Here is a 27,564-nt window from a genome sequence, read left to right as displayed (position 1 = left end):
GACAATGGAAAGGAGAGATGTGAGCAATTATTTAGAAGATTCGAAAGATTCAACTGCTAATCAGGATCTTCAGGCATAAATGCTTAGGGTTTTGAAAGACCTAGGCTAGAATGTTTTCTGAGTAGCTTTACCTCCCTCTGCTACAGTTTCCAAGCCTATGAAAAAGAGTTTATTATAGTACCTCCCTCATAGAGAGATAGGAAGATTATATAAAATAATGGCTGTAAAACATTTAACACAGTTTGGCTCAGTAAATGTTTGGTTTTATTGCCAAAGGATTACATTGCCCCCCTCACAGCCCCCTTAGCTGTATTTTGCTCTCCTCAGTTTTAGTCACCCTTGGTCAACCTTTCCCTGGAAGCAGATGATTCTCCTAAAATATTGTTATAAGGTCAGTAGTAGCCTAATGCTACGTTGCAATGCCTACGTCATTTACCTCACTTTGCATCATCATGTAGGCATTTTTTTTTTTTTTTTTTTTTTTTTTTCAACGTTTTTTATTTATTTTTGGGACAGAGAGAGACAGAGCATGAACGGGGGAGGGGCAGAGAGAGAGGGAGACACAGAATCGGAAACAGGCTCCAGGCTCCGAGCCATCAGCCCAGAGCCTGACGCGGGGCTCGAACTCACGGACCGCGAGATCGTGACCTGGCTGAAGTCGGACGCTCAACCGACTGCGCCACCCAGGCGCCCCATCATGTAGGCATTTTATCATCTCATATCATCACTAGAAAGATGAGTGTGCTATAATAAGATATTTTGAGAGAAAGACACCACATTCACATAACTTTTATTACGTATATTGTTATAATTGTTCTATTTTATTATTATTGTTAGTTTCTTACTGTGCCTAATTTATAAGTTAAACTTTATCATAGGTATGTACATATAGGGGGAGACATCATGTATATGGGGTTCAGTACTATCTGTAGTTTCAGACATCCACTGGGGATCTTGGAACATACCCCCTGTGGATAAGGGGGGGCTGCTGTAATTTCCATATCCAGTTGATTTTGCCTTTGTGGACACAGCCTATAAACATTCTGAATGTCACAGGGACATTCTAACAGTGAACAAATAGTCTCTCTAAGTAAAATGTAGTTAATGCAATCTGTTTGACTTTACTACTTGGAAAAAAATTGGCGAAAGCTTTACCATATTTGTTTCCTAGGGCTGGTACCACAATGCACCACAAAGTGGGTGGCTTAAAACACACACACACACACACACACACACACACACACACACACACACACAACAAAACAGAAACTCATTCTCTCATAACAGTAAGGTCCAGAAGTCCAAAATCAAGCTATCATCAGCAGGGTAGATTCCTTGTGGAGGTTCCAAGAGACAATGGATTCCAAATGTCTCCCTGCTTCTGGCAGCTTCAGGCAGTCCTGGCATTCCTTGGCCTGTGTCTGTCTTCCAGTCTCTGCTGCCATCTTTATATGGCTTTTCTCTCTGTGCTTCAAATTTTCCTCTTCTTTTTCTTACAAGGACACCAGTCACTAGATTTTCCTAAATCTAGGATGATCTCATCTTAAGATCTTTAACTTAATATATCTGCCAAGACCCCATGTCCAAATAACTTCACATTCATAGGGAGTGGGGGTTAGGATTCAGACATATCTTTTGGGGAGACACTATTCAACCCACTACAATTTTAAGTTCTTCAAACAAAAGCTTTTCCACTACCTTATTGCAGGAATGAAATGACTTCAGAGCAAGTATTGCCCATTTTCTATACATCCTTGGAAACTCATACAAAACATTTAAGACATGTGGATTACATGGGAAGTTTAAGTTTCTTTTAAATCTGGAGTCATGTTAAGTCTTTTTGTTGTTGTTGTTGTTAAGTCTTTTTAAAAAATTTTTTTTTATTTTTTATTTTAGAGAAGGAGAGTACATAGGCGGGGGGAGAGGGGCAGACGGAGAGAGAGAGAGAGAGAGAGAGAGAGAGAGAATCATAAGCACGCTCCATGCTCAACTCGGAACTTGATGCAGGGCTTGATTCCATGACCCCGGGATCATGATCTGAGCTGAAATCAAGAGTCAGATGCTCAACTGACTGAGCCACCCAGACACCCCCTAAATAAATAAATAAATATATATGTATATATATATATATATATACATATATATATATATATACATATATATTTAAGGAGTCATGTTAAGTCTTGATAGAAGATGGTGGCAAACTCAATTTCAAATTTCTAAGTTTCAATTAATGATGCTGCCATAGGCAGATTAAGTCTCCCTGCCCCACCAAATTCCCATGCCCTAATCTCTGGAACCTGTGAATATGTCACCTTATGTGAGAAAGAGGGTTACAGTTGCAGAGGGAATTGCTAATCTGCTAACTTCCAAATAGGAAAATTATTCTGGATTATCCAGGTGGGCTCAATGTAATCACAAGAGTCCTTAAGGGTAGAAGAGGGAGACAGAAGAGGAGGTGTTCATGATGCCATGTGGAAAATCTTGACCCGTTGTTACTGACTTTGAAGGTGGAGGAAGGGTCCACAATCCAAAGAATGCAGGCAGCTTCAAGAAGTTAGAATAAGGCAAGAAAACACCATCTTTCATTCAAAACTCCCAGAAGGAAATGCAGCCCAGTCAACATCTCAGCCTAGTAAGACTCATGTTGGACTTCTACTCACCAGAATGATAATAAATTTTTTTTGAGCCACTAAATTTGTGGTAATTTGTCATGTAGCAATAAGAAACACATACAGATACACTTTAAACAAATACAGTTGTCTTTCCTACTTACACCCCACTAAAAGGATGGGAGAAGCAGGCATGAACTCACAAGAACGAAGTACAGAGAAGAGGAGAAAAGTACAGAAAAAGTTTTTGTGAAGCTAGAAAACAAATGCACAGGTGGTACCTGACCTAACTGCCCTGAGAAAGCTGAATCAGAAGCCAGTGCTGTGAAGACAAGAAGCAGTCCAATATATTGTGCAGAACCCTCCAAAGGCCCCAGAAGTGGTGGCACCAGGTATATCTAGAAGTAGGGGGTGAAGCAGAAGTTAAAAACAAAAGGATTGGGGGGGGGGGCGCCTAGGCGGCTCAGTCAGTTGAGCGTCTGACTCTTGTTTTCAGCTCAGGTCGTGATCTCACGGTTCATGGGTTCGAGACCCGCATTGGGCTCTGTGCTGATAGTGTGGAGCCTGCTTGGGATTCTCTCTCTCTCTCCCTCTTTCTCCGCCCCTCCCCCACTTTCTCTCTCTCTCTAAAAAGAAATAAACTTTAAAAGAAACAATCCTTTACCAGAAAGATTGGTAAAAGTCTTTTCAAGGAGCAGTCAGAGTCCCAGATCTCATTTCCCTCCCTTACCAGCCTTGCAACTTCTCCTCTCCAGCCCCAGCAGAAGACTATAGGCTCTGTCCCCATAGAGGGAATAACACACAATCTCTAGAATGATACACATGGCATCAAGCAAATGTTCATTGAAATAAATTGAGTTTAACTGAAAATGAATTAAATTGGATAGTACTAGTGATATAAAATGTATGTCACATATCATTTATCCATTCAATAGTCAACATACAAAAATTAATAACTAAGACACTACCTTTCCACAAAGAGTTCTGGTGTGGAACCTAGACAATTATGCGGGCCATTACAATAGAGTGTGGTGAGGGCGATGCCAGAGGTGAACCAGTGGCACTCTCAAAGTACTGAGGAACAGGGCCCCTCTCTTAGTGGGTGGGACAGACCTGCATTCCCAGATACCGAGATGCCTGACCTTGATCACTAATCAACCTTTTTTATTGACCAATAATAGCACAGTGTACCAAAAACAAAGTTCTGCCATGGGAAAATCATGATGTGAAGTAACTAGGGTTATTTTGTGGTATTCTGAGGCCCTAGCCAATAGTATCACCATAAAGCCATGGATCTCAATGTCTGATGCAATGAAGGGTCCCCTGCGTATAGAACAGAGTAACAAGTATTTTATTTAGCTACATCATTTCTACCCTCAGAATACTCCTGCCAGACAGGAATTGCAATTCTTTATTTAGCAGGTTAGGAAAGCCGAGACTCAGAAAGTTTAAGTTGCCCAAGATAATCTACTTGGGGCTTCCAAGTCAGACTGTGCTCAAAGTCCACACTTGCTTTATGCTGCCACACTGCCCTGGATAGACAGGTCCCCGGGGAAGTAGCTCTGGAGACGTGTCAGCTAACTGAGCTCAGAGCTCAGGTGTGGCCTGAAGGTGAAGCCATCCACCCCGTTGTGTACCCTTAGGACTAGATAAATTGTCCTCAGGACAATACAACAGCGAACTGTACTCCTTAGTTTATGACACACCTTCACCAGGAGTCTATTCAAAGCCTCTCTCTTTTTATTTTTTCCCCCTTTGCTCATCCATTCAACAACTATTGAGAGCGTCTACAATGCTTTACCCCTACTGAGAAAAAAACAGTTAAAGTGTTTGCTCTTACAGAGCTTATTCTAATCATGGAAATAGATAAACAAGTAAACAATAGATATGTATCAACAGGTGCATGAGTGTTATGAAGAGAAACTAATGCAGAGTAAGAAAATGAGAAGCAGAAGAGTAACAGGATCTGACTAACATTTTAAAAAAGATACTCCACAGGGCGCCTGGGTGGCTCAGCCAGTTAAGCATCCAACTGCCGCTCAGGTCATGATCTCACAGTTTGTGAGTTTGAGCCCCGTGTCGGGCTCTGTGCTGACAGGTCAGAGCCTGAAGCCTGCTTCAGATTATGTGTCCCCTCTCTACCGCTCCCCTGCTCATGCTCTGTGTCTCTGTGTCTCTCTGTCTCTCAATAATAAACATTAAAAAAATTAAAAAATAGATAAATAAATAAAAATAAATAAAAAAGATACTCTGGCTGGTGTGTAGACAGTAAAAAAACAAGGAAGTAAGCCAAGAGACCCACGAGGAGTCCTGGTGGCTTCAGTGAGGCTGGCTGGGAGCCACAGACGTAGCAGAAGTGGGTCCATTCCAGATACTTTGACAGTTGAATCAACATTATTTTCTAGGGACTGGGTGAGAGGTGTGAAAGAAAAACAGTAAAGGCCCTTATCATAGGCTGAAAAATGACTTCCCAGAAGATATCCACTTCCCAATCCTTAAAACCTGTGAATGTCACCTTACATGGCAAAAGGAGGGTAGTCTTTGCTTACAAGATTGAGGAGTTTAAAGCTTATTTACTCAGAGAGAGGGGGATGGAGAGAACCCCAAGCAGGCTCCATGCTGTCAGCACAGACTCAGACGCGGGGCTAGATGTCACAAACTGGGATATTATGACATGAGCTGAGATCAAGAGTTGGGCGTTCAACCAACTAAACCACCCAGGCACACAGAGATTGAGGAGTTTAAAATAGGGAGATTATATCCGGCATCATGTGGTTGGGCCTTAAATATGATCACACATACTGTTATGAGAGGGCAGCAGAGGGAGACCTGATGCACAGAGAAGGTGCTGTGACGATGAAGAGACCTGAAGATGCTGGCCTTCAAGACTGGAATGATGTGGCCACCAGCCAAGGAGTGCCAGCAGCCACCAGACGCTGGAGGGGGCTGAGTGGATTCTCCTCTAGGGTCTCCAGAGCAGCCAGCACCTTGCCTTCAGCATGGTCATACTGACTTTGGACTCCTGGCCTCCAGAATGGTCAGAGAATATGTGTGTGTTGCCCAAAGCTGTCTAGTTTGTGAGAACTGGTTACAGTAGCCTCAGGAAACTAGTACAAACCCCCACTCCAATTTCCTTCCCCATACTAGACGTCTGCTCTTACGTGCTTAATACATGGCCTGATACAAGCATGTATACTTGAACATGGATCGTTGTTTTGAAGACTGTAGGTGTTTTTGAACAATATTTATGCTCTAGATCTTACTCTTCTGTATTCAACTCTGTATATGTAAGGTCTTTCCAAACTCTTGGATGTATGCACACCTGGCTGGGTGTGTGCATCTGCCACAGAACATTCTGTACGTCTCCACCGGATACCCCTTTTCCATTCTTGGACAGAGGGACATCTACATTGCTCCCAGCTTACCAGTCACATTATGACAGTTTAAAAATTTGCTCATCAAGAGGCAGATACTTGCTGATGTGATCTTTCAGGACCAGGGGAAAAGAACGGATACTGTAGATGGACTCAAACTACAAGAGGATAAACTGTCAGCTCTGCATTTGAGTGACAAGTATGATTGTTGAGTTCCCTTGGCCCAACCTTTCCTCTCGGGTCCTACTGCCCCGGCCTTCCCCCTCCCCAAGAGATCTCCGGAAATTGAAAGGCCGAACAATTCCAGCTGCCTTGCTTGACAAATTGAAATGGAAGTTGGCGGTCGTTTTCCCTCCAGCATCCTCTGGGAAATCTACCCAACTACGTGTTCCCAGTCTGCCCCTGCTTTCAGAGCTGTAAGGTTCAATACCAAGCGGCAAGTGCCACGTACAGGACATTAGTGTGGAGAAGCAGTGCAAGGCCTGGCAGGGGCAGAAACAGCCCCTGGGGGGAAAAGAAGCCATAGCTATTTAGCTAGAAGAAATGTGGATGGGATGAGTTCAGCTGGCTCCAAGTGTATAAACAACAACGCTAAACAATTGTGCTTCTACTGAGTTGAGGAACAGACACAGTGGACCTGAGGTGATAAGAAACACCTGGGTTAGACATTAAGAAGGCCTTTTTAACAAGTGACATTAGAGGCAACAATCACACAGCTTCAAAGCTGGAAGATGTAGACTCGAATGAGCTTCTGTCAGAGCAAACACTTTGTCTGGAAGGGACCCTACCAATCTATTTTAGCTCTGTCATCAGTTTGCTTTAGAAGCTGAGCTAAGCCCCTTTGCTTCGGTCTCCTCATCTGTCAAGAGAAGGGTCCAAAAGATGTGGCTGAGCAAAATTAACTCAAAACGCACCACAGAATTAAATGTAAGCGCTAAAATCACAAAACTCCAAGAAGAAAACATAGATGGAAATCTTTATTATCTTGAATTCGACAAACACTTCTCACATATGACACCAAAAGCATGATGCATAAAAGAAAGCAATTGATATATGGACTTCTCCAAAAAAAAAAAAAAATTGTTCTTCCAAAGATACTATTAAGAAAACTAAAATATAAGCCAAAGACTGAGAGAAAATATTTGCAATTTAGATATTTAGAAATTGCCTAAGAATGATGATCCAGGAGGTGGTGGATTTGTGAAACTTTACACAGAATCAAGTGGCCTGGGTTAACAGCTAACTATGTAAAGTAGGTGGCTTTGTCTCTTTTCTGTTAAATGTCCTCCCCTCTAGATAAGCATTTCTGGCCACCACATTTTATCCTGCCTGTTACCCCTTGTCCTTAAGTAGATAAGAGTTAGACAGACTTGTGTTCAAATGGGCAAGTGCCTTCGACTCTGAAGAGATGGGTCCTTCCTCTGTAAAGTGGGGGTAATCAAACCAAACTCATAATGCCAACGGGCAGCCTGAGCCCACACAGAGGAGCTCCTATCTCCATCCCCAAACCTGCTTCCAGGAAAAGAAGGTGCTATTAGTCACTAGCACCTCACTGAAGAATACACTGTATTTAATCCTTTTTTTTCATTGGGAATTATCCTTTTCAGAGTGGAAGAAAGACTTTTTCTGCACTGAGGGGAAAAACAGCCTCATCCAGCCTGAAGCCCTTCCTAAACTCTGGAAATCTCACTCTCTCGTCTCCTTGCTTGGTTTCCTTTTCAAGAACTCTGGGAAGAAGTCAGTTTTTGACATCTGAAAACCATGCACTTCCCATCTTCAAGTGCTGTGCTGTCACATGGTCCCAAGGAGTGTAGGGCCTTACAGATTACATCAGCAGACACACCCAGTATGCCAAGGACACAGCTACAGTTACCTGAATGCTGAGTGCTTGCTAAGTCCTTACTCAGAACACTGGTGTAGAGCAGAGCTGGGACCGGGGTGCAGTGAGGAGGAGTTTAGGGTGTAACATTTAAGGAGGCACTGACGTCCAGGTGTCCGCTCCGGAATTGCATGACCCTGATGAGTGCCTCCTTAAGAGTGGGCCCCTTAGGGCACAACCTTTCCAACGCCAGCATCCTCAGGATGTAAAGGATGCTCCAGAGAGTAGATTCCTTCAGTGTTGCACCCTAGGCACCTCACTTGCCTCATTCAGCAGCAGCCCTACTGGAGAGGGTATGGACCCACGTCCACATGCTGAAGTTAGAGTACCAGGGAGCCATGGGACCCTAGGCAGGTCTACATCTCCATTTTCCTGACTGTTTTCGATCTATGATTCTAGAGTTACTTGGCTTCTCTCTGCAATAAAGCAAAAACAATTACGAAAGTCTGCATTACCTTGGTCTAATAGATGCGGGCTTAGATTTCCTATCTTCACAGAAGCATTCCCTGACCCTGTAGGCTACTCTCTGTCATGTTATATTAGCAACTTGTTAATTTTATTCACAGCAGTTATCACAATTGATAATATTTTATTTTATTGTTTTGCATGAGACAGGATAGTCTAGATTACATTTCAGTAATAAAACGACCCACACCTCAGGAGTTTACAACAGTTTATTGCTTTCTCACTCCACATTATGTTAGGGGGCAGCTGGGAGGCTCAGCTCAGGCCTGGCTGATGAGGCAGCCACCATATGGATGCTTCACTGGTCATTGTGTCAGAGGGCAGAGAGCTCCAGGGAGCATCACATTAACTGCTTAGCCCAGAAAGGACGTGCAATCACTTCTAGTCACAACCCATTGGCCAGAACTAGTCAACGTCCCCACCCAATCACAAGGGACCCTACCACTGTACTTGTGCCCCAAAGGCAGAAAGCCACAAAGGTTTGATGAGCAGCTCTAATGACTCCTGCATTATTTATTTGATTTTGTCTCAATCCTCTGACCAGAATGGTCCATAAGGGCAGGATGGTCTGTCTTGTTCATTCATTTTATCCCCGGTTGCTGGTATCTTGTTGGTGCTTAATAACCATCCGTTGACTAACTTAATGTCTCTGGTAGTTTAGGATTGGTGACCAAGACTGTCAGGTGTCAGCCCCCACAAACTGCTTGGAATCTGGAGGACCATGTTAACCACACCCTCCTGAAAGGGGAAAGGTACTCTAACTGCTGCTTTCATTAATTTTCTCCTTGAGTGTCTAACTGGCCAATGAATAAGAATGTCTGGGAATCTGAAAACATAGTCTAAAGTGGGTGAGCTATAATTTGAGATCTCTTCGTAATTTTATTCTTCATCTTCAAAGCCCATGTGAATTTTATATTTTGCTCCATGGTCATAAAAAATGTTTTAAAACATTTCCCGGGGGAAAATGAGTGCTTTGCAAACATGTGTCAAGCTTATTTCATGGTTTCAAGGCCCCACTAACAGCTCGCCCACCCCTGAATTCCCAGGTTGGTATGCCCCAAGCCAGAGAACACAGCTCTAAGCCTCCTTAGGTGGCTGCTGGTGTCTTAAGGCTTAAGTTTAAAACATTAAGAACATCCTGGAGGCGACTGGGTGGCTCAGTCGGTTAAGCGTCCAGCTTCAACTCAGGTCACTATCTCGCTGTCCGTGAGTTCGAGCCCCGCGGCGGGCTCTGGGCTGATGGCTCAGAGCCTGGAGCCTGCTTCCGATTCTGTGTCTCCCTCTCTCTTTGCCCCTCCCCTGTTCATGCTCTGTCTCTCTCTGTCTCAAAAATAAATAAACTTGGGGCGCCTGGGTGGCTCAGTCGGTTAAGCATCCGACTTCGGCTCAGGTCATGATCTCATGGCTCATGAGTTCGAGTCCCGCGTCGGGCTCTGTGCTGACAGCTCAGAGCCTGGAGCCTGTTTCAGATTCTGTGTCTCCCTCTCTCTCTCTCTCTCTCTCTCTCTCTGACCCTCCCCCGTTCATCCTCTGTCTCTCTCTGTCTCAAAAGTAAATAAATGTTTAAAAATAAATAAATAAATAAAATTTAAAAAAAAAAAGCTGCTGAGGATTCAACTCAGTTTTAAAAAAAAGAACATCCTGTATGCTTTGTTTCCTTTCTGTGGTGCCTTTTTCCCCAATGGGGAATTTGTAATGAAGATTGTATGTGGGAATTTGCATTTTTCTAATGAAATACAGAAAAGGGTGATAGAGGCCTCATTTTCTTTCCCACAAGTTGATGGGCATAATTGTTCTAAAACTAGTGTTTTTTCAAACTCTTTTTTGTTTGTTTTTACCCTGAAGCACACTTAGAAATACATTTTATAAAACTTCCTGGAATGGACACTGTTGGTAACCCCATGCAGGCTGGTGTACCCATTCACCAGCTGTCAAGACCATTGCCTCCTCCTCTGGGAATTAATCTGAGCTGAGCAGGAGCTGCCTTTCTGGAGGTTATGTACCTCTGTTCCTCAGAGCAGACAATAGCCAGTGTTGACAGGGGATTCACAAGGCACTACCTGCTTGTCTCAGGCATCACCAGCTCTGATGCAATTCAAACCATGGGATTAGGCGTGAGTACACCCTTGCTCAGCTGGTCCCCTGCCTGCTCCAGTTCCTTCCTCATTTTTCTGTCCTAAAGACATCACAGACACCCATATTCTTTTCTTGAGCTCTGCTTCCAAGGAATCTGAGTTAAGACAATATCCAACACACACACACACACACACACACACACACACACACACCCTTGAAATAAAATTGCAACATTTACCCTTCATGTGACATGCTCTGATACTTGCAGTATTGTTCTGTTTGATTTTTTTAATTGCTCATTTGTGATCTTTTAATTTGATTTCATAACCCACTAATAGGTCACAGCCCTGCAGTTTGAAAAACACAGCACTAAAACTTTCCAAGTTAACCTTCCAAGCTGACCTTCCAGAGGCTGATGTTTAGTACCTGGGCAGGTTAAAGAGAAGGTGAAGCAAAGGGCATCTGCTCCAATATGCACGGCATTGAGAATTTAGAGGCTCAAGAAGTTGATTCTAATAGGACTGAGCATCTCAAGGGAGCACCACGTGTTCCTTCCAGCCACTGACCTGCTCCACACTCCCCAGGCTGGTTTTCCTTCCTGGCAGGAATGCACATTTGATAGGAAATGTGGGTTCCAAGGAAATAAAGCAGATTTTGACCTCCACAAATGCACAGAGATGGACATGTGAGAACATTTATTCCGGCATTGCCTGTGATGGCCAAGATGAAAACATTACAAATAGCCATCCCTAAGTGAACTGCAGTAGAATGTATCCAGTAATAATAATGTGGGTATCTAACTACAGAAAGATTTCCATGACAAACTAAGTGCAAAACTCAACAGCCCTTCAGTTCACCAATAAAATTCCATTTTTTTATTTTTTAAAAATGAGTATGTGTATAAATGCATAAAATATGGAAAACTATACTCAAAACTATCTTCAGGGAAATGATTATTGGAGACTTATTTTCTAAGTCATATATTTCCACAGCATTGGAACTTTTTCCCAAGAGTACAATTTACTTTTGAAATAGGAAAAAGCAATAATTTTTTGCTTTAAAACAGTAAAACACAAAAGGAAGCTATTTATAAGGTGGCAGCATGTGTTCCTTTGAAGTCACAATAGCGGCCCTCCAGCAGGTGATGTGTGCTTTCAACAGTCTGAGATAGAAACCATTTCTAGAAGTTTGTGCTCTGAGGCAACATCTCAACATATAGAAATGATGAAATACAAGTCAAGAAAATGTATAAACCACAGGAAGTCTCGGAAACTAGATAAATGTCCCTATACCCTAGAAACAGAAGAGAAACCTCTCATCAGGGAAGAAGACTGAGGCCAGGGCGCCCAGGCCCAGGTTCTGGGAGCAGATACAGGTGGCTGAGTTTGGCTCCCACAAAGTCCAGGGAACTAAAAAAAGGTAGGAAGAGGACAGAGTAACCTCCACTACTGGACATGGGGACTGGAGGCCAGCTCCCCAGCTCATGAAGAAAGCCTGGAAAAAGCTGTCTGTCTGGGGGTGTTTGTTCATTCTCACTTCTTAAATCGGGTTTTTACTCTGGCTACATTTTTTTTTTAATTTTTTTTTTAACGTTTTTTATTTATTTTTGAGACAGGGAGAGACAGAGCATGAATGGGGGAGGGTCAGAGAGAGGGAGACACAGAATCCGAAACAGGCTCCAGGCTCTGAGCTGTCAGCACAGAGCCCGACGCGGGGCTCGAACCCACTGACCGCGAGATCACGACCTGAGATGAAGTCGGCCGCTTAACCGACTGAGCCACCCAGGCTCCCCATACTCTGGCTACATTTTAAAATCACCTGGGGACTTAAAAAAAAAAAAAAAAATATATATATATATACACACACACACACACACACACACACACACACACACACACACTGTTGCCCTGGAAATTCTGATTTAATTTTTAAATTCTTTCTTTCTCTTCTTTTTTGAATTAGTTTTGGTGTTTATTTATTTTTGAGAGAGAGAGACACACACAGCATGAGCAGGGGAGGGACAGAAAGAGAGGGAGACACAGAATCTGAAGCAGGCTTCAGGCTCTGAGCTGTCAGCACAGAGCCAGATGCAGGGCTCTAACTCATGAATGGTGAGATCATGACCTGAGCCAAAGTTGGACGCTCAACCAACTGAGCCACCCAGGTGCCCCTCTCTTCCTTTTTTTGAAAGGCTTTTTTAGAAATTCTAATACATGTCCTAGATTGACATCTCACTGAACCTTTGGGCTTAGGTAGGGCTCAAAGTATCAGACATGACCTCTGTCCAGGTACTCAGTCAAGGAAGCAGCCAGCTTAGAGATGAGATCTGGGATTTTCCCATTCTGACCTCAGAGCAGACATTTCTGATCATCTGAGGCTTGCTTTGGGACTGGCGGCCCTTGGCAGGAGGCCTAACACAGCTGGTCAGGGTGGGATAAAGAGACAGAGAGACAAACACACAGGAAAGAAATGTCTATTCATAGGTAAATGGATGAATCTATGATCTACGTGATATATTCATAGAATAGAATATAACAGTGAAATTTAAAAACCCAGCATTAATATGACATAAACAGAGCAGTGAGTTATAAAAGCAACTTGCAGCATGACAAGTACATTACAACATCATTTATTTAAATTTTAAGTTATAGGAAACAGGAAGTATATATTTTGTGGCTAAATCTGTATACACTATAACTATAAAAATATTCATAAGAATTAAATACTATTTAAGGGCCGTGGTTGCCTTTGGAGAAGATTTGGAGGGGCATAGAGGGAACAATAGACACAAACTCAGATGAGCCTCAAAGGCATCATGCTGCATGTACGAAGCCCATGTTGAGAGGTCACATCCTTGGGGTGTCTGGGTGGCTCAGGGGGTTAAGCATCTGACTTCGATTCAAGTCATGCTCTTGTGGTCTGTGGTCCCTGTGTTTCAGCTCCGTGGGTTCGGACCCTGTGTCTGACAGCTCAGAGCCTAGAGCCTGCTTCAGATTCTGTGTGCCCCTCTCTCTCTGCCCCTCCCTTGCTCCTACTCTGTCTCTCTCTCACACAAAATAATAAGTAAACATTAAAAAGAAATTTTTTAAGAAGTCACATCCTTATAATTCCATTTATTATATTGGAGGAAAAAATGGTAGGGAACAGATTAGTGGTTGCCAGGGGCTAAGGGACACTGTGGTTATAGAAGGAGGTTTTGGGGGAGATGTGTCCTTACTGTAACAGTATCGTCAATCTACAATGTACTAAAATATATGGGGATGGAATTCACAAAAATAGTAGAATGGTGGCTTCCAAGGGCTGGGGGAGGAGGGAATGGGAGTCATTGTTTAATGGGGAGGGAATTTCTGTTTGGGAAGATGAAGAAAGTTTGGGAGGTGGATGGTGGTGATGGATGAAGGACAATGTAACTTCAAAATGGTTAGAATGGCAAACATTTGTTACGTATACTTTACTACAAAATTTTAATGAAAAAAATTAATATGATTGTATACCAGAAGAAGGAAAAAAGCCATTTTATTGAATTTTATTACATGGCCATTAAAAAAAAAAAAAACACTAAAAAAAAAAAAAATCCAAAGCAAATATTGCAAAAATGTTAAGATTTATTAAAGTGACATGATAAATACATTTGTGCCTGGTAACTGAATTTTCTTCACTTCTCTGCATGTTTAAAATACCCTAATAAGTTTGTAATAGTTCCAGGTCGAATCAGATTTTTAGGGCTGCAGGAAGCTTTTGAGATCATTCTTCACATTCCTTCCCTGAACAGAGAAAAGAAACTGAGTTTTCACAGCTGAAACTCCTGACTGTTTTATCCATGCTGATTATTTGGAATTGAAGTTTCTAACTGATAACAGAATTAGGCTTCTGGAATTTTGAAGAGCTTAAGAAATTCAAAAACACACAAAGAGTGTGTTCAACTTCCCCTATTCCACAGGAAACAATCCCTACATTATCAGAACATCCAACTAAGGACTCTCAAGAACAGAATTAAAATGTAATCAGCAGCTTTCTTCAAAAGAATTGTTAAAATAATTTTAAAACAAAAAAACTTGCAAAAAAAGTGTTGATTTTACACTGAGATACTCAAATTGATCTCATGAGGCATTTTAACTTGTTTCATCTTGTCTTTGCTTCTTCCTGTCTTTGTTCTCACCCCACTCTCCTCCTCTCTAAATACAACATCATACTGAATAGCTTCTGTGACCACCTTTCACCCACGTCTAGAGTCAGAGTGGCTCAAATTAGAACAGACTTTCTTTAGAAAGTAGTACTCTGCAAAATTCTTGGCCAAAAACAATCTTCTGCCATTGCATGTGCAAGGTTCTTGGTTGCAAGCATTGGAACTGACTCAGGAAGCTAGGAAACCCAGGCCTGCACAGGGCAGGATGTGAGGGAGGAAGCCCAGTCAGGGACCCCTTGACCCCCAACAGGAAGATTGTGCCTGAGACAGTGTCTTTGGTATCATTGCCACCAGCAAGATTCTCCTCTCGCTGCAGCCATCATGAAGAATTTCTCAGGTGGTGGGATGAATCTTCTATGAATCACTCCATCAAAACTGAAAGCTTCAGGTGTGGGCATCCAGTTGGCTGAGCCTAGTCCCCAGCCTATTCTCTAGCTGCCAGGAGTTTCTTTAAAGGGAGTCCAGCTCTGCATTTCAACAACCCCCACACAGTGAAGGACTCTCCCGAATAGGGAGGGTTAGCAAAATAAGCAAGATCTGTCTCTTCTCTTGGGTTTCCATAGCCTTCCCAGCATCCACAAGATGTGCTTCTTGCCTTTTTAAATCCCCCTCACTGCTCCTACTCCATGCTTCCACTAAAGCCTCCACCAGTCACCTTTGTACAACTAAAAACACACACCCCCTCCCGAGGGGAAGCACAGTTCTGGCATCTCTGACTCCTGCTCCTACTCTCACCCCCAATCACTTCTCATCCCAGCAGCCAGCATTATCCCCTTAAAGCCTAAGGCACATCTTGTCACTGCTCTGCTCAAAGTCCTCCAATGGCTCCCCTGTCACTCTGAGAAAAAGCTAAATCTTCACAGTGGCTCCTGACTCTAAGTCATTACCTCCTCCCCACTCGCCTGAGCCTCCTCTTCCTCCCTCTGCTCCAGCCACCCTGACCTCCTCCCTATTTCTGTCACTTCCCTAGCTTGTGTTCACCATGGAGGCTCTACTCTTCCTTCCACCAGATAGACACACAACTTGCTCCCTGTACAAATGTTATCTTCTCAGCTCCCTCTAAGTAAAATAGCACCCCATGGCTCTACTCTATCCTACCTGTATCCTACTTTACTTTTCTTTATATTATCATACCTGGCATCCCATGCAGTTATCTATTTGTTCATCATCTATCTCCTTCCATTAGAACATAAACCTTATGAGTCAGGGATTTGTTTTTCCATCATGGCATCCCCAGAGCCTCGATCAGGGCCTGGTTGAGAGTAGGTGCTCACTAAACATGAATGGTTGCTCAAGTAGGAAGTGAAGTCTTCTGCTGAGAATAAAGGGCAGGGAGAGGAACAAGAGTGTCTTCCACTGAGGAGTGGAGAGAGCTGACCAGGAAATGAAGAGGTTTGTGCTAACAGTGATGGAGACATGGGTAAGGATGGGAACTATGTAATAGGAGCAAGGATCTGTGGTTGAGTAACTGCTTTTTTTTCAGCCCCACTCAGCAGCCTGGAGGTAGGTGTAGAGAAGCACAGTTGAATTTATTCAGCAACAGGGTTGGCCGTGTGGGGAGGGCCAAGGGGACAGGGAGAAAGGACAATGGGGCTCATTGGCAAAAAGCACTTGTGGGAATGGGCTTTGGACTCTAAGCTGCATGGTGAGGGAAGTTAAGAAGGGCAAGGAAGTGGTAGAGAATACACAGATGAGAGACAGAATGCTGTCAGAAGGAGGCTAATGGGTGGAACCATCCAGGAGGATTGTTTCTGAGGAGTGGATAGCCAGGCCAGGAGGCTAAGAAGGGAGGAAAGTCAATGGACAAGGAGTGTGGGAGGGAAGGTACATGGAGTCTGAGATCTTTGAGCAAATCACTGCCAGGCGATGTGTGCAGCCAGACTAACAGAGGCACATGTACAATAGAATTTGATCTTTTTGAATTTTTAAGATCATAATCTCTTCAGTTGCAAAAGTATTTCTTCATTTTTATTGTCGCTCTAGATATCCCAAGGATACTTAAAGATCCTTATTGTTATTGAACTACTCAGGTATTAATATATGAAAGGATCTAATGTAAAACATGATGACTGTAGTTGACACTACTGCATTGTATAAATGAAATTTGCTGAGTAGAACTTAAATGTTCTCACCAAAAATAAAATGAAATAAAATAAAATAAAATAAAATAAAATAAATAGTGAGGTGATGGATGTGTTAATTAACTAGATGTGGGGGGGGGGGTCTTTTCACAATGTGTACATATATCTAATCACCATGACATAGATTTTAAATACTTTACATACAATTTTATCACTTACACTTCAATAAAGCTAAAATTTTAAAAATATGAGAGCTATTTTAACAAAAAGGTTTACAGTAATCTTTAATTATGCTGTTATTCCAAGGACAGAGACCAAATCTGACTCCCTTGAATAGAACAATTGTCAGGATAATGGGTAGCTTTCTTAGATTAATAGAAAAAAACTAGAAAGATAGGCCAGAGAGGCAAAGCAGCAGGGAATGCAACCAGAAAGCCAAATAATGTTTACTGGGGTCATTTTAGAAGGTGTCATTAAGCTAGCAAAGATGATCCATTGAAGAGTCAGATCTGTCCACAGTGGCTACCCATGAAATCTCGCACAACCCACGAAATCTCTGGTAACAGCCCACTTCTCCAGTCTCATCCCCCATGGCCCTGTGATGTCACCTTCAGAAATCTTGTTCCAGTGCAGTCCTCACTGATCCCCAGAAGACACCGTCCCTCATACCTCAGCCTTCCACATGGCCTAAAATGCCCTCCCTACACTGAGCCTTATCAGCCTGATGAGCTCCTATGCACCCTTCAAGACCCTATTAAATATCATCTGTGTGAAGCCTTTCCCTATTCTCCAGGTACACTGTATTCCCACAGCACTCAGATGATATCTCTAGTATAGCCCTGACTGTGTTATTTTTATATGATCTGTTTTCCTGTCTGTCTGCTCTAGTGGACTGTTACCTTGCACCAGTCAAGGTCTGTGTCTAATTGATCTTAATTAGTTAATTAACTGGGTTACTCTAATTAACCTAAAGGGCAGGGTCTGGTTATTTGCGTCAATGCAAAGTACAATGCCTGGCACATTTGCATGTTTCATAAATGCTGAATAAATAAATGAAGTAATTAGTGATGACCCAGAAAGCTGGGAAGTACCACTTAATGGATTCCTCTTCTTCCACGCAGGGTCTGCTGAAATCTGATCAATGCTTTCCTTAAACCTGAGAACCTGGGGGTGCCCTGTTGGCTCAGTCGATTAAGCATCTAACTTCAACTCAGGTCATGATCTCTCGGTTTGTGAGTTCAAGCCCCACATCTGGCCCTGCATTGGGCTCTCTGCTGTCAGTGCAGAGCCCACTTCAGATCCTCTGTCTCTCCCTCTCTGCCTCTCCTCACCTTTCACATGCTCTCTCTCTAAAATAAATAAATATATATTAAAAAAAAAAACAAACAAACCCTGAGAAGACTTTGGCGAGACATTCTAATACTACATCTCCTACATATGGGGATATGTTTTTTATGCCTATTGTAAAATCCTCTCTAGGGCATTTTACCAATTCTCTTGAGTCTTCCAATCAGTGGAAAGAGAAGAGCTCTTTACCATCACTTGTACAACAACCTTAATATATACAAAAGTAGGTGGAGACGGCCACTTCGGGCCAGCCTATAAAGCCTTCTCTATTATCTGGTAGGGCTTCCATAACACAATTCCATAGACTAGGTGACTTAAACAACAGAAATTTATCTTCTCACAGTTCTGGACACTGAAAGTTCAAGATCAAGGCATTGTGAGGGTCGGTTTCCCCAGAAGCCCTCTCTCCTTGGCTTGAGATGGCCCTTTCTTGCTGCCTCTTTACATGGTCATTCTTCTGTGCACATGAGCCCCTGGTGGCTTTCAGTGTGTCCTAATCTCCTCCTCTTATAAGGACATGAGTCAGATTGGATTAGGGACCACTCTAATGCTTTTATTTTAACTTAACTACCTCTTGAAAAAAACTGTCTCCAAATACAGTCACACTCTGAGATTCTAGAGATTAGGACTTCAACATACGAAATGAGGTAGGAGAGGAAACACAATTGACCCCAGAACACTTTCTCAGCAAGCATTCCATCTGGAGAAAAGCTGGCTTGTGGGAAGCTGTGGTGCCCCTCCCTAATTCATTCTTACATCCGTTTTCATTCCACCAATATTTAATGAGAGCCATTTATATAATGACATCATCTACATAAAACTGACAGAGTGATCTTTCCAAAATACATGTCTGATTATGTCTCCCTTCAGACAGAAACTCCTGAATGGTTTCCATGCCCTTAGGAAAATCCCAAAATCCTAGGGTGTACAAGACATTTCAAAATCTGAGTTCTGCTTACCCTCACAGCTACAATTCCATCATATCCCTTTTGTTGCAAAGTACAGAAGTTGTTTCCCAAACAAGTTATGCTGAGTTATTGCTCACTACGTGAACCCAGGAGAATATTTATTCAACAAATATTTATCATCTCCTTTCTGGAGTTGTGCTAGGCCCTGGGGCAGTTAACAAAATCCCATCCTCAAAGATCTCCTAATATGGAGGAAATATCAGACAAGTAAACTAGATATATGCAAAAATGTGTCAGGAGTCCAGAGAATAAACTTCTTAAATTTATAGAGCAATAATTCCTCCAGTAAAATAACACACCAATCTCCAAAATTAGACTTAGAAGAAGGCCAATTTATAGCACAATGGTCTATGTTGTGCTAATACATTGCTGAAATACATCAGAAATGTGGTTCCAGTTATTACGAATAAGTGACATCTTCCATTACCAATGAAATTGAAATTGGCTACACACTCACCAAAGTATGCATGGCCTTCAGGTAGAAACTGAAATCCCGGGACCTTGCTGCCACAAATGCATCTTTGCGGTGTTTTTCAAATGCACACATGAAAATAATGTTGGACAACCACTGTACAAGCCACTCCACCAAGCCTGAGGTGGTTTAGCTCCATCATGCAATTTGTAGTAAGGGTTATTTTATTTATGTTTAAAACCCTCCAGCATGGTTCTCAAGAAGTTACCTAGTCTAGAAAGTTACAAAAGAAAACGGAAGAGAGAACAAGAACGGGTATTAAGCTGCCAAAGTAATACACACAGAAAACCTTCCCTCTAAGACCACTTAGAGACGCTGGGGGCAACAGAGCGCCTCTTCCGTTGTAAGGCCTAACTGAGTTCACAACCACAAAGGGAAATTCCCCAGTGATTATAACAAAGAGAGAACCTAAACAAAACTAGTCAGCAATGAGCTGACAGAGCAGCTACTCAATTGGATGAGGTAGCATTGATACCAGTTTCCATGGAGTTCTGGTTTCAATGCCCACCTAGAAGCAAGGAGTCCTTGAGTCCACCTGTGGTGGGGGGTGGGAAGAAGGCCCCCCACCTTCACAAAGCCAGAACTTTCAAAGGGAGACACCTTCAGAGAAAGGTAGGCAAACAATAATGTGCTTACTGGCCCACAGATCAAGGAAGTGCGTCTCCACTCATGTTCTGGATAAGAAAAATGTCAATTCTGATGGGGTGTTAGTCAATTCATTGCCTTTCAGTTACAAATTCACTTTTCAGTACCTGGTCATGATCATGAATTGGACGCCTTAAGCATTTTCCTTGGCAGTTAAGCAGGATACTATGCTTTGTCAGCAGAGGGCGATGGAGGAACATTGCAGGAGGAGGGCGTCTCTCTTCCTGGCTCCCGTGTGCTAGGTTTGGCTTTTTCTTGCTCTTGCTGCATGTTTGGTGTGCAGTGCAAATATGTAGGACATCCAGTCGTGTACTGTGCAGTACAGTCCTTCAGTGACCTCTGTGCCCCAGCCCAGGCCTGGTGACTACTTTTCCTGGCTCTCCTAATACAGATACCACGTGCTCCACACTTCAAGCCCACAGTGGCATCTCAAATTCCTGTGTGCACACACATAACAGCTGTGGCATGCCTGCACCCTCAAAGTTGTTTCCTGCCTGCCCAGCAAGTGTGAACCCGCTCAAGTCTAGGCAGCTGAATAAGCTTCTCTGCCTTCCTGTGAGCTGAACCACACCTCAGTCAGGTCTGACCCTAGCATTGGGGAAACCCCCCATTCCAAGTTTTTCCTTCCTTTTAGCATTCTCTTTATAGACTTTTATACACTTTTACCATAGCTTAACAATCCCTTATATTACACTTAAATTTAATTTAAATTATTCTGTGGCTTCTGTCTCCTGATTAGGCCTATAGTAATATAACTGAGAAATCAAAACCCTTGGCCTATGTCTTATTAAGGCTTCAAATTTACATTACAAAAACATTGGGAAGAAATAGTTCCTCAATCTAGTTTGCACAGCATTCTCACAAACAAAGCATGCTGAATATGAATTCACAATTCAAAAATTTAAAACTCAAAACTCACAAAAAATGTAATCCTTCTTCAGGAAGTGTTATCAAATATAATAATTATGGGGCTTAGAACTATAATAAATCAAAAATCTAAAAAGATTATTTACCTATGCTTCAAAAATTGGCAACATAGAAGAAATTACTAAATGTAAATGGACTAAATAATTCAGCTAAAATACAAAGATTATGAACTCTTTGTTTTATTGCCTGATTTGGATGGTGTCACATGGATTTGTTTATACTGTGAACATTTTATACAGCCACCTTTTTATGGTTATACACTTTTCTGAATGTATCATCTATTTCCTATGCATGTTTGTAAAAATATATATACTTATACATAATTTGTAGGTCAAAGTACTAAATCACTAAATAAAATATAGCATATCAAAATTTGGGAGATAGAGATAAAGCAGTATTTATAGAAAAGAAACTTATGACTTTAAATAGCTTTATTAATTAAAAAAAAAGTCTAACTAAGAAATTAGACAAAGAAATTAGACAAAATAGAATAAATTCAAAGAGCATGGAAGGAAGGAAATCAAAAGGTTAGGAAAAACATGCCTGAGAAATTGCAAATATTAATTGCTTTTCCAGTTTTAGTTTGTCCTTGCCTTCATGGAAAGTCCATCTATGTAAGTAGGACACCTGAGCATTACAACTACTTTTGCCCTGAGGGCTTTTGCTGATCTAGGCAAACTTGGACTTCAGTTTTGGTGTTCTCATGGAGTAAGAAAAAAAAGAAGTAAGTGCCCCGAGTTTACTCTGATACGGGCAATCTAATAGGACACCCTCTTTCATATCAAGCTTGTCCCAAAAGACCACACCCTCAGAATAAGGCAAACCAGAAGTATATCTGTCCCTAACCCAACCCAGGGCACTACAGTAAAGGTCACCTCTGTGCTGAGCGCAGGTGGTGTTGAACTTGCTTGTCTGGTTCCTTCTTTCCCTTAAATTCTAGCCTGATAGTGGTTTTTTTCTTTTTTAAAATATAATTTTGTCAGTTCTTTAACACTTTTACTAGATTTTAAAATATAGCCTAGAAAAAAATCTCTATATATACTTTAGACAGCATTTAGGTATATATATCACAAGGAAGGCTTGAATTATCTAGCCTAGCATTATCAGAAACCAAGCTTCTATATGTGGTAAAAGTATAAAAATCCATGTAGGAGTTACATACACCAACTTCAGGATAATGGTTAGTTCTGGAGTGGAAAGGAGGGAAAAGAGATGCAGATAGGCCTTTAGTTTTATTGTCATAGTTTATGTCTTCAAAAGAAAAAGATCTGAAGCAAATTTTCAGAATATTAACATCTCTCTCTCTCTCTCTCTCTCTTTAAATATTAACATCTCTTAAATCCTAGTAGTAGGTAACAGCGGACATTGGTGGGTTGTTTGCCCAATATCTATTATCTCTTTCTTTCTTATTAATGGAACTCCAATTTTGATGAGACTGGTTATGTTACTTTGTCAAAGCCCCTTGTGGCCTTGGAATGGCGTTATGAACATAGTTCTGGCCAAAGCAAGGTATGCAGAAGTCCCAGGGAAGGACTTCCTGACACAATAAAACAAAAAGACAACCAAGTTCTGTGTATGGAGAAGCCACTCTTCTGTGTCCTTGCTGCCTGAGATGAAAAAAGGTGGTGGTGGCAATGACCATCTTCACATCATGAGGACAGAAGTCACCCAAGATGGTGCTAAAGGTGGAGAAGGAGCAAGAAAAAAGGATGGTCGCTGCAGACATCTCTAAGATACTGTATCAGCTTTGGACTGCCTACATTCAAACTTCTTCTCATGGTCAAAAAATAAACATCTTTAAGCCACTAATCTTCATTTTTTTGTTACAAGCTCCTGAACCTATTCCTATTAATACACTAGTACATGGATTTTGTTATTTTCTTTATGTGGAAATATCTCATAAATTATTTAAGAATTTTAAAATGATAGCAGAAAATACAGGAAAATAGAAACAGTTTTACCACATGAGTGTAGCTTCTCTGGTCCATTTAGATTGGCTGAAGGGAACAAATGGCTGTACAATGTCATTCCTTCTATTTAGAAAAAGTCTCTTATGCAGAATCTCTTTCCATTTCCAAGTTTATAAAAGAAATCACAGCAAAGTAGTGTTCAGTTCTACTATATCAAATAACTTCTTCTATGGTTCTAAACACAGTGGAGAGAAAGACTGTCTTCTTGTCTGCTTAATACTATAATTCCAGCTTGTTGAATAAGTGGGTTTGACCAATGTCACCGACATCACTTAACTGTAACATGTTCAGTGGCCTGTGACCCTCAGTCATATTGTATCATAAGGGGAATTACCTTTGGGTAGTTTGTTAGCAAACAGCAGAAAATAACTCTGTAGTCTTGGCAGAAAGAGACTTTCTGAGAAGGAAGTTTCCATGGCTCGAGCTGACCAAGGAAATCAAGTGAGGAAGAGGCAGAAATAGATATATTCAAAGATGTCAGTGGCAGGACAGCTCAGAGACCTTGGCAGATCATCAACTGACTAAATGACTCCAATTATTTATCTCTTCTTTGTGACAAATTCAAAGGGGTGTGTGTGTGTGAGTGCATCTGTGTGTGTGTGTGCATGTGTATGAGAGAAAGAGACAGAAAGAGAGAGAGAAGGTGAGACAGAGACATAAAGGGAAAGAGGCTTAATAACTAAGCATAAGCCTAAGGCCTTCTTACTGCTACCAAGATTTGGACTTGAAGACTCTGACAGACAGAGCCCTTAGATTCCGAAAGGATGTGCATCCACTGATGTGCCATTGCCCTGCACATAGTAAAGAACGCTGCTGCTCTGAAAGAAATTTGAGCCACTATAAGGAGGGGTGTGGGTGCCAGGAGGCTAAAGCAATGATGAATACCTGCTGCTGACGTACAAGTACAGAAGGAAGGGACGTGGTCCTAGAGACTCTCTTAACCACTATTTCCCTACAGCATTGAACTACACAAACTGCTAGTGGAGAATCCCATTTTTGCAGATACTGTTGAAAGTATATTTCTAAGTGTTTTTGTCAAGTGAATATATGAGTATTATTATCAGCTGAAAAGGATACTGCCCAAAGCATGGGCTTGCTAGACATTAAAAACAAAAAAAGAGCAACTTTGAAACTTATTTTCAAGAAGGCTTTTAAACTATTGCCATGTAAGTAGCCCATCGCCTCTGTGAATAGAGTGGTTAATATTCCAAAAACTCAAATACTATTTCAAAATAGAATGTCGTTACCTCATGGCATCATTTATTCAAATGATCAAATAAGTACGTAGACAATGACCCCTTTCATACAATAAGCTAGACTTACTTTTGAAAAAAGCTTTGAAAATCTTTGGAAGTGACTTTCTGAAAGTGTTAAATATTCTTTTTTCATCATTTTGAACTTCATTAACTAAATGACAATTTTGTTTTCCTTAGAACTTATCTTGACATTTCTATTTTCTTTTCATCTCTTTTTTTACTGTGCAGTTAAAACCACCAATGAACAAAGCAGAGCATATTTAAATCTTAAGTTTAAAAAACCTGTTCTGCTTTGCAGTTCAGAATAATGCATGAACACACACACACTTATCTCCTCTTTTTCCAGAGCCTACGTGAACATGAAACTAAAGGAATAAAAAGGGACAAAATCAACAACACTGTAGAATATTAGAAGGGCCAATGGGTGGAGGTGAAATGTTAGCACACATATACAGGATGACAGTGGATAGACTTCCACTCTGGGAGCATAGAGGGCTGAATATTCTGAAGGGTCCAGCTGCTAAAAACTAAGTCTCATATAAGTTGCAACAAACATGATTTCAAATGCAATGCTCAGATCACAAGAAAGTGAAGGAAGTCTCTAAAAACCAAAAGTCCAAAAGGAAAAAAAAAAAAGGAATAGAGGGAAAAGAGAGAAAAGGAGACAGAGAGGAGCAAAGGAAAATGATAAGTGAGCCAGACCCATGGGAGGGAGCAGCGACCAGTATAACATAACTTCATGTTTCATGCCCTATATATGCCTGCATTATTTTCACCAAGCTATGGAACTTTGCATAATAAAATGAACAGGACACACAGGAAATCTAGGATTGGGGAAACACTCCAAAGCTGTACATAAAAAATTCACTGAAATTTAATAATAAAAGTAAATAAATGCATACATAATGCTACTGCCACTTTGTTTTCTAATAAATAAATATTATCATAGTCATAGACAAAACATATCTGTTTGTTTGCTGTGGTGAACTGTAGCTTCCAAGACATGGAGAAGAGGTGGAAGGAAGAATAAGGTTCTTAGGCTGAAATGTTGCCACAGCAGAGATGGAGGGTTCCGGTTCATTGTCTGTTTTCCTTTCTTTTGCTCTGGCTTAAAATAGAAACCCTACCTTTGTTGTTTCCCAGTTTTCTTCTTTCACAAAGAAGCTGCACACACAGCTCAATGCGGCCAGACACAGAGTGCCATCCTGCTGCTCTGAGCACTGTACTGTCTGCTCCAATCCTCACAAACGCTTCCCAGTCCCAATTAGCACAGATGATAACTGGGATGTGTCTATCTCTCCTCTCCTTTATTTTTGTCACAGTGCTGTCTCTGATAGAATGCAATGTGGACTCCTTATTTCTTGGATATCACATGTTCATATGTTTCTTTTAAAATCATAATTCCAAACTTCCTCTCAATACTTTAAGTCTGTTTTGTTGTTGTTGTTCACGACTTGGATTCATATAACCAGAATGTTTACTTGTGCTTGAAATGCCATCTTAAATATTTATATTAAAAAGAATACACAAGCTTTGGAGAACAGTGCAATACATACTTGCAGGTTATATTAGTAAATCGAGGAAAGAGAGAGAAATTGAAGGGTATGTACATGCATGTGTGTGTGTGTCTGTGTGTGCGTGCTGAGTAGCCTTGCATGAGATGCTATGTTTGGCAGTGTGGCCTTTTTTTTTTTTTTAATCTGATGTTTGGCTACAGCATAAGCATAGTCAAAATCTGAAAAACTGTGGAAAGGCTAACACAATTTCTAGCTTTGGTGATTTTATTCCTTGCTTATTTATCTTGAATATATAAATGTACCCATTACAAAACAAAAACAAAAGAGATGGTAATGAGGCAAAAGGCAAGATTGACCCAGAGGCAAATGTTGATAACACCTCTGCAATCTGAAGACTAACTCTTGGGCCCAAGGCAAAGTGTGTGAGCTTAATCTGAAATTCATCCATTAATATAAGACTCTTAAAGGGGGCTGAAGTATTCTTGGTAGCACCACTAATTCTTGGGTGCTACCAGGACCAGAAACAAATGCCCAGACTCTCTGGATGAAAGTAACCAAATTTAGGCTCTCAGGATTCCCACAGGCTAATCGTCTTCGTGAACACAAAAGCACAAATTTTAAACAAATTATTAACAAAGCAAATCCAGTGCTATATAAAGGAATTATACAGCACAATCCAATAGGGTTTTTCTAACAATTCAAGGGTAACTTAATATTTGTGAATCAGTTCATGTATTTCACTACATTAACAACAAAAAAGGTGGAAGATAGAACATACAATCATCTCAATAGGTAGAGTAAAACCTTCTGATAATTTACTCTTAGCAGATTAGGAATAGAAGTAAATTTCCTTAATCTGATAGAGTGTCCATACAAAAATCTACTGCAAATACCTTTATGATGAAATATTGTAGACATCCCCTAGAGATGAGAAATGAAACAAGGATGTCTTTTTTTTTTTTAACAAGGATGCCTTCTATATTCACTTTCATTCATCATTGTACTGGTTGTAGCCAATGCAATAAGGCAAGAAAAGAGATCACAAAGATTGGGAAGAAAGAAATAATACTGATTTATTCACAAATGATATGGTTATGTAGATTAAAACGTAAAAACATAAAAACATCAAAAGGTAACTGGCCAAATGCAGGGCCAGATGTGGGGCTTGAACTCACAAACCGTGAAATCATGACTTCAGCCAAAGTCAGACACTCAACCAACTGAGCCACCCAGGCACCAGAATACTGAATACCATGTACTGACCATGTACTGAATACATGTTTTCAGTATTTTAAAACAGCAATCATTTGTTATGTCTCATGATTCTGTGGAGTTCCTCCATTGATTTTTCTTGGGCTCACCCTAGGCTATATTCTCCTCAAAAAACAGCTGGGCTGGCCAGTACAAGGTGGCCCTACCTGAACATCTGGCTCTTAATGCCAGCTGTCTACTGGGGTTCATCATTTCTCATCTACATGACGTCTCACTCTTCTGTAGGCTAGATCAATGTCCTTAAATGACAGTCTCAGGACAGCATTCCAAAAGCCCAAAAGAATAAGGTTAAAGGTCCATTGAGGCCTAGCCTTAGATTTTGCAAAATGTCACTTCTGCCTTATGCTACTGGACACAGGAAGTCCCAGGGCCAACCCAGAATCAAGGCGGGGGGTGGGGGGGTGGAAATAGACCTTGCCTTTGATGGAAGGGGCTGCAAAGTCACCTTGCAAAGGGGTGAACATAACAGGATAGGAGGAATTTGTGACTATTATTCACAATGCTACTCTCTGCCCTC

General features: G+C 41.4%; 1 protein-coding gene across 1 annotated transcript in view; it reads left to right on the top strand.

Annotated features, from left to right (window-relative positions):
- The window catches only part of AQP9 (aquaporin 9), a 115,983-nt gene extending 98,060 nt beyond the window's left edge, over positions 1 to 17,923 (top strand). The window contains exon 6 of the mRNA XM_042941902.1: positions 17,795 to 17,923. Coding sequence (XP_042797836.1) covers positions 17,795 to 17,804 — 10 coding nt within the window. The 3' untranslated portion in view covers positions 17,805 to 17,923. The remainder of the gene's footprint in view (positions 1 to 17,794) is intronic.
- Positions 17,924 to 27,564: the final 9,641 nt, after the last annotated feature.

This window comes from Panthera leo, chromosome B3 (genome assembly GCF_018350215.1).
Source record: "Panthera leo isolate Ple1 chromosome B3, P.leo_Ple1_pat1.1, whole genome shotgun sequence".
Classification (NCBI taxonomy): Eukaryota; Metazoa; Chordata; class Mammalia; order Carnivora; family Felidae; genus Panthera; species Panthera leo.
The sequence above is the reverse complement of the archived record's forward strand: the minus strand, read 5'-3'. Positions and strand labels throughout refer to the sequence as shown.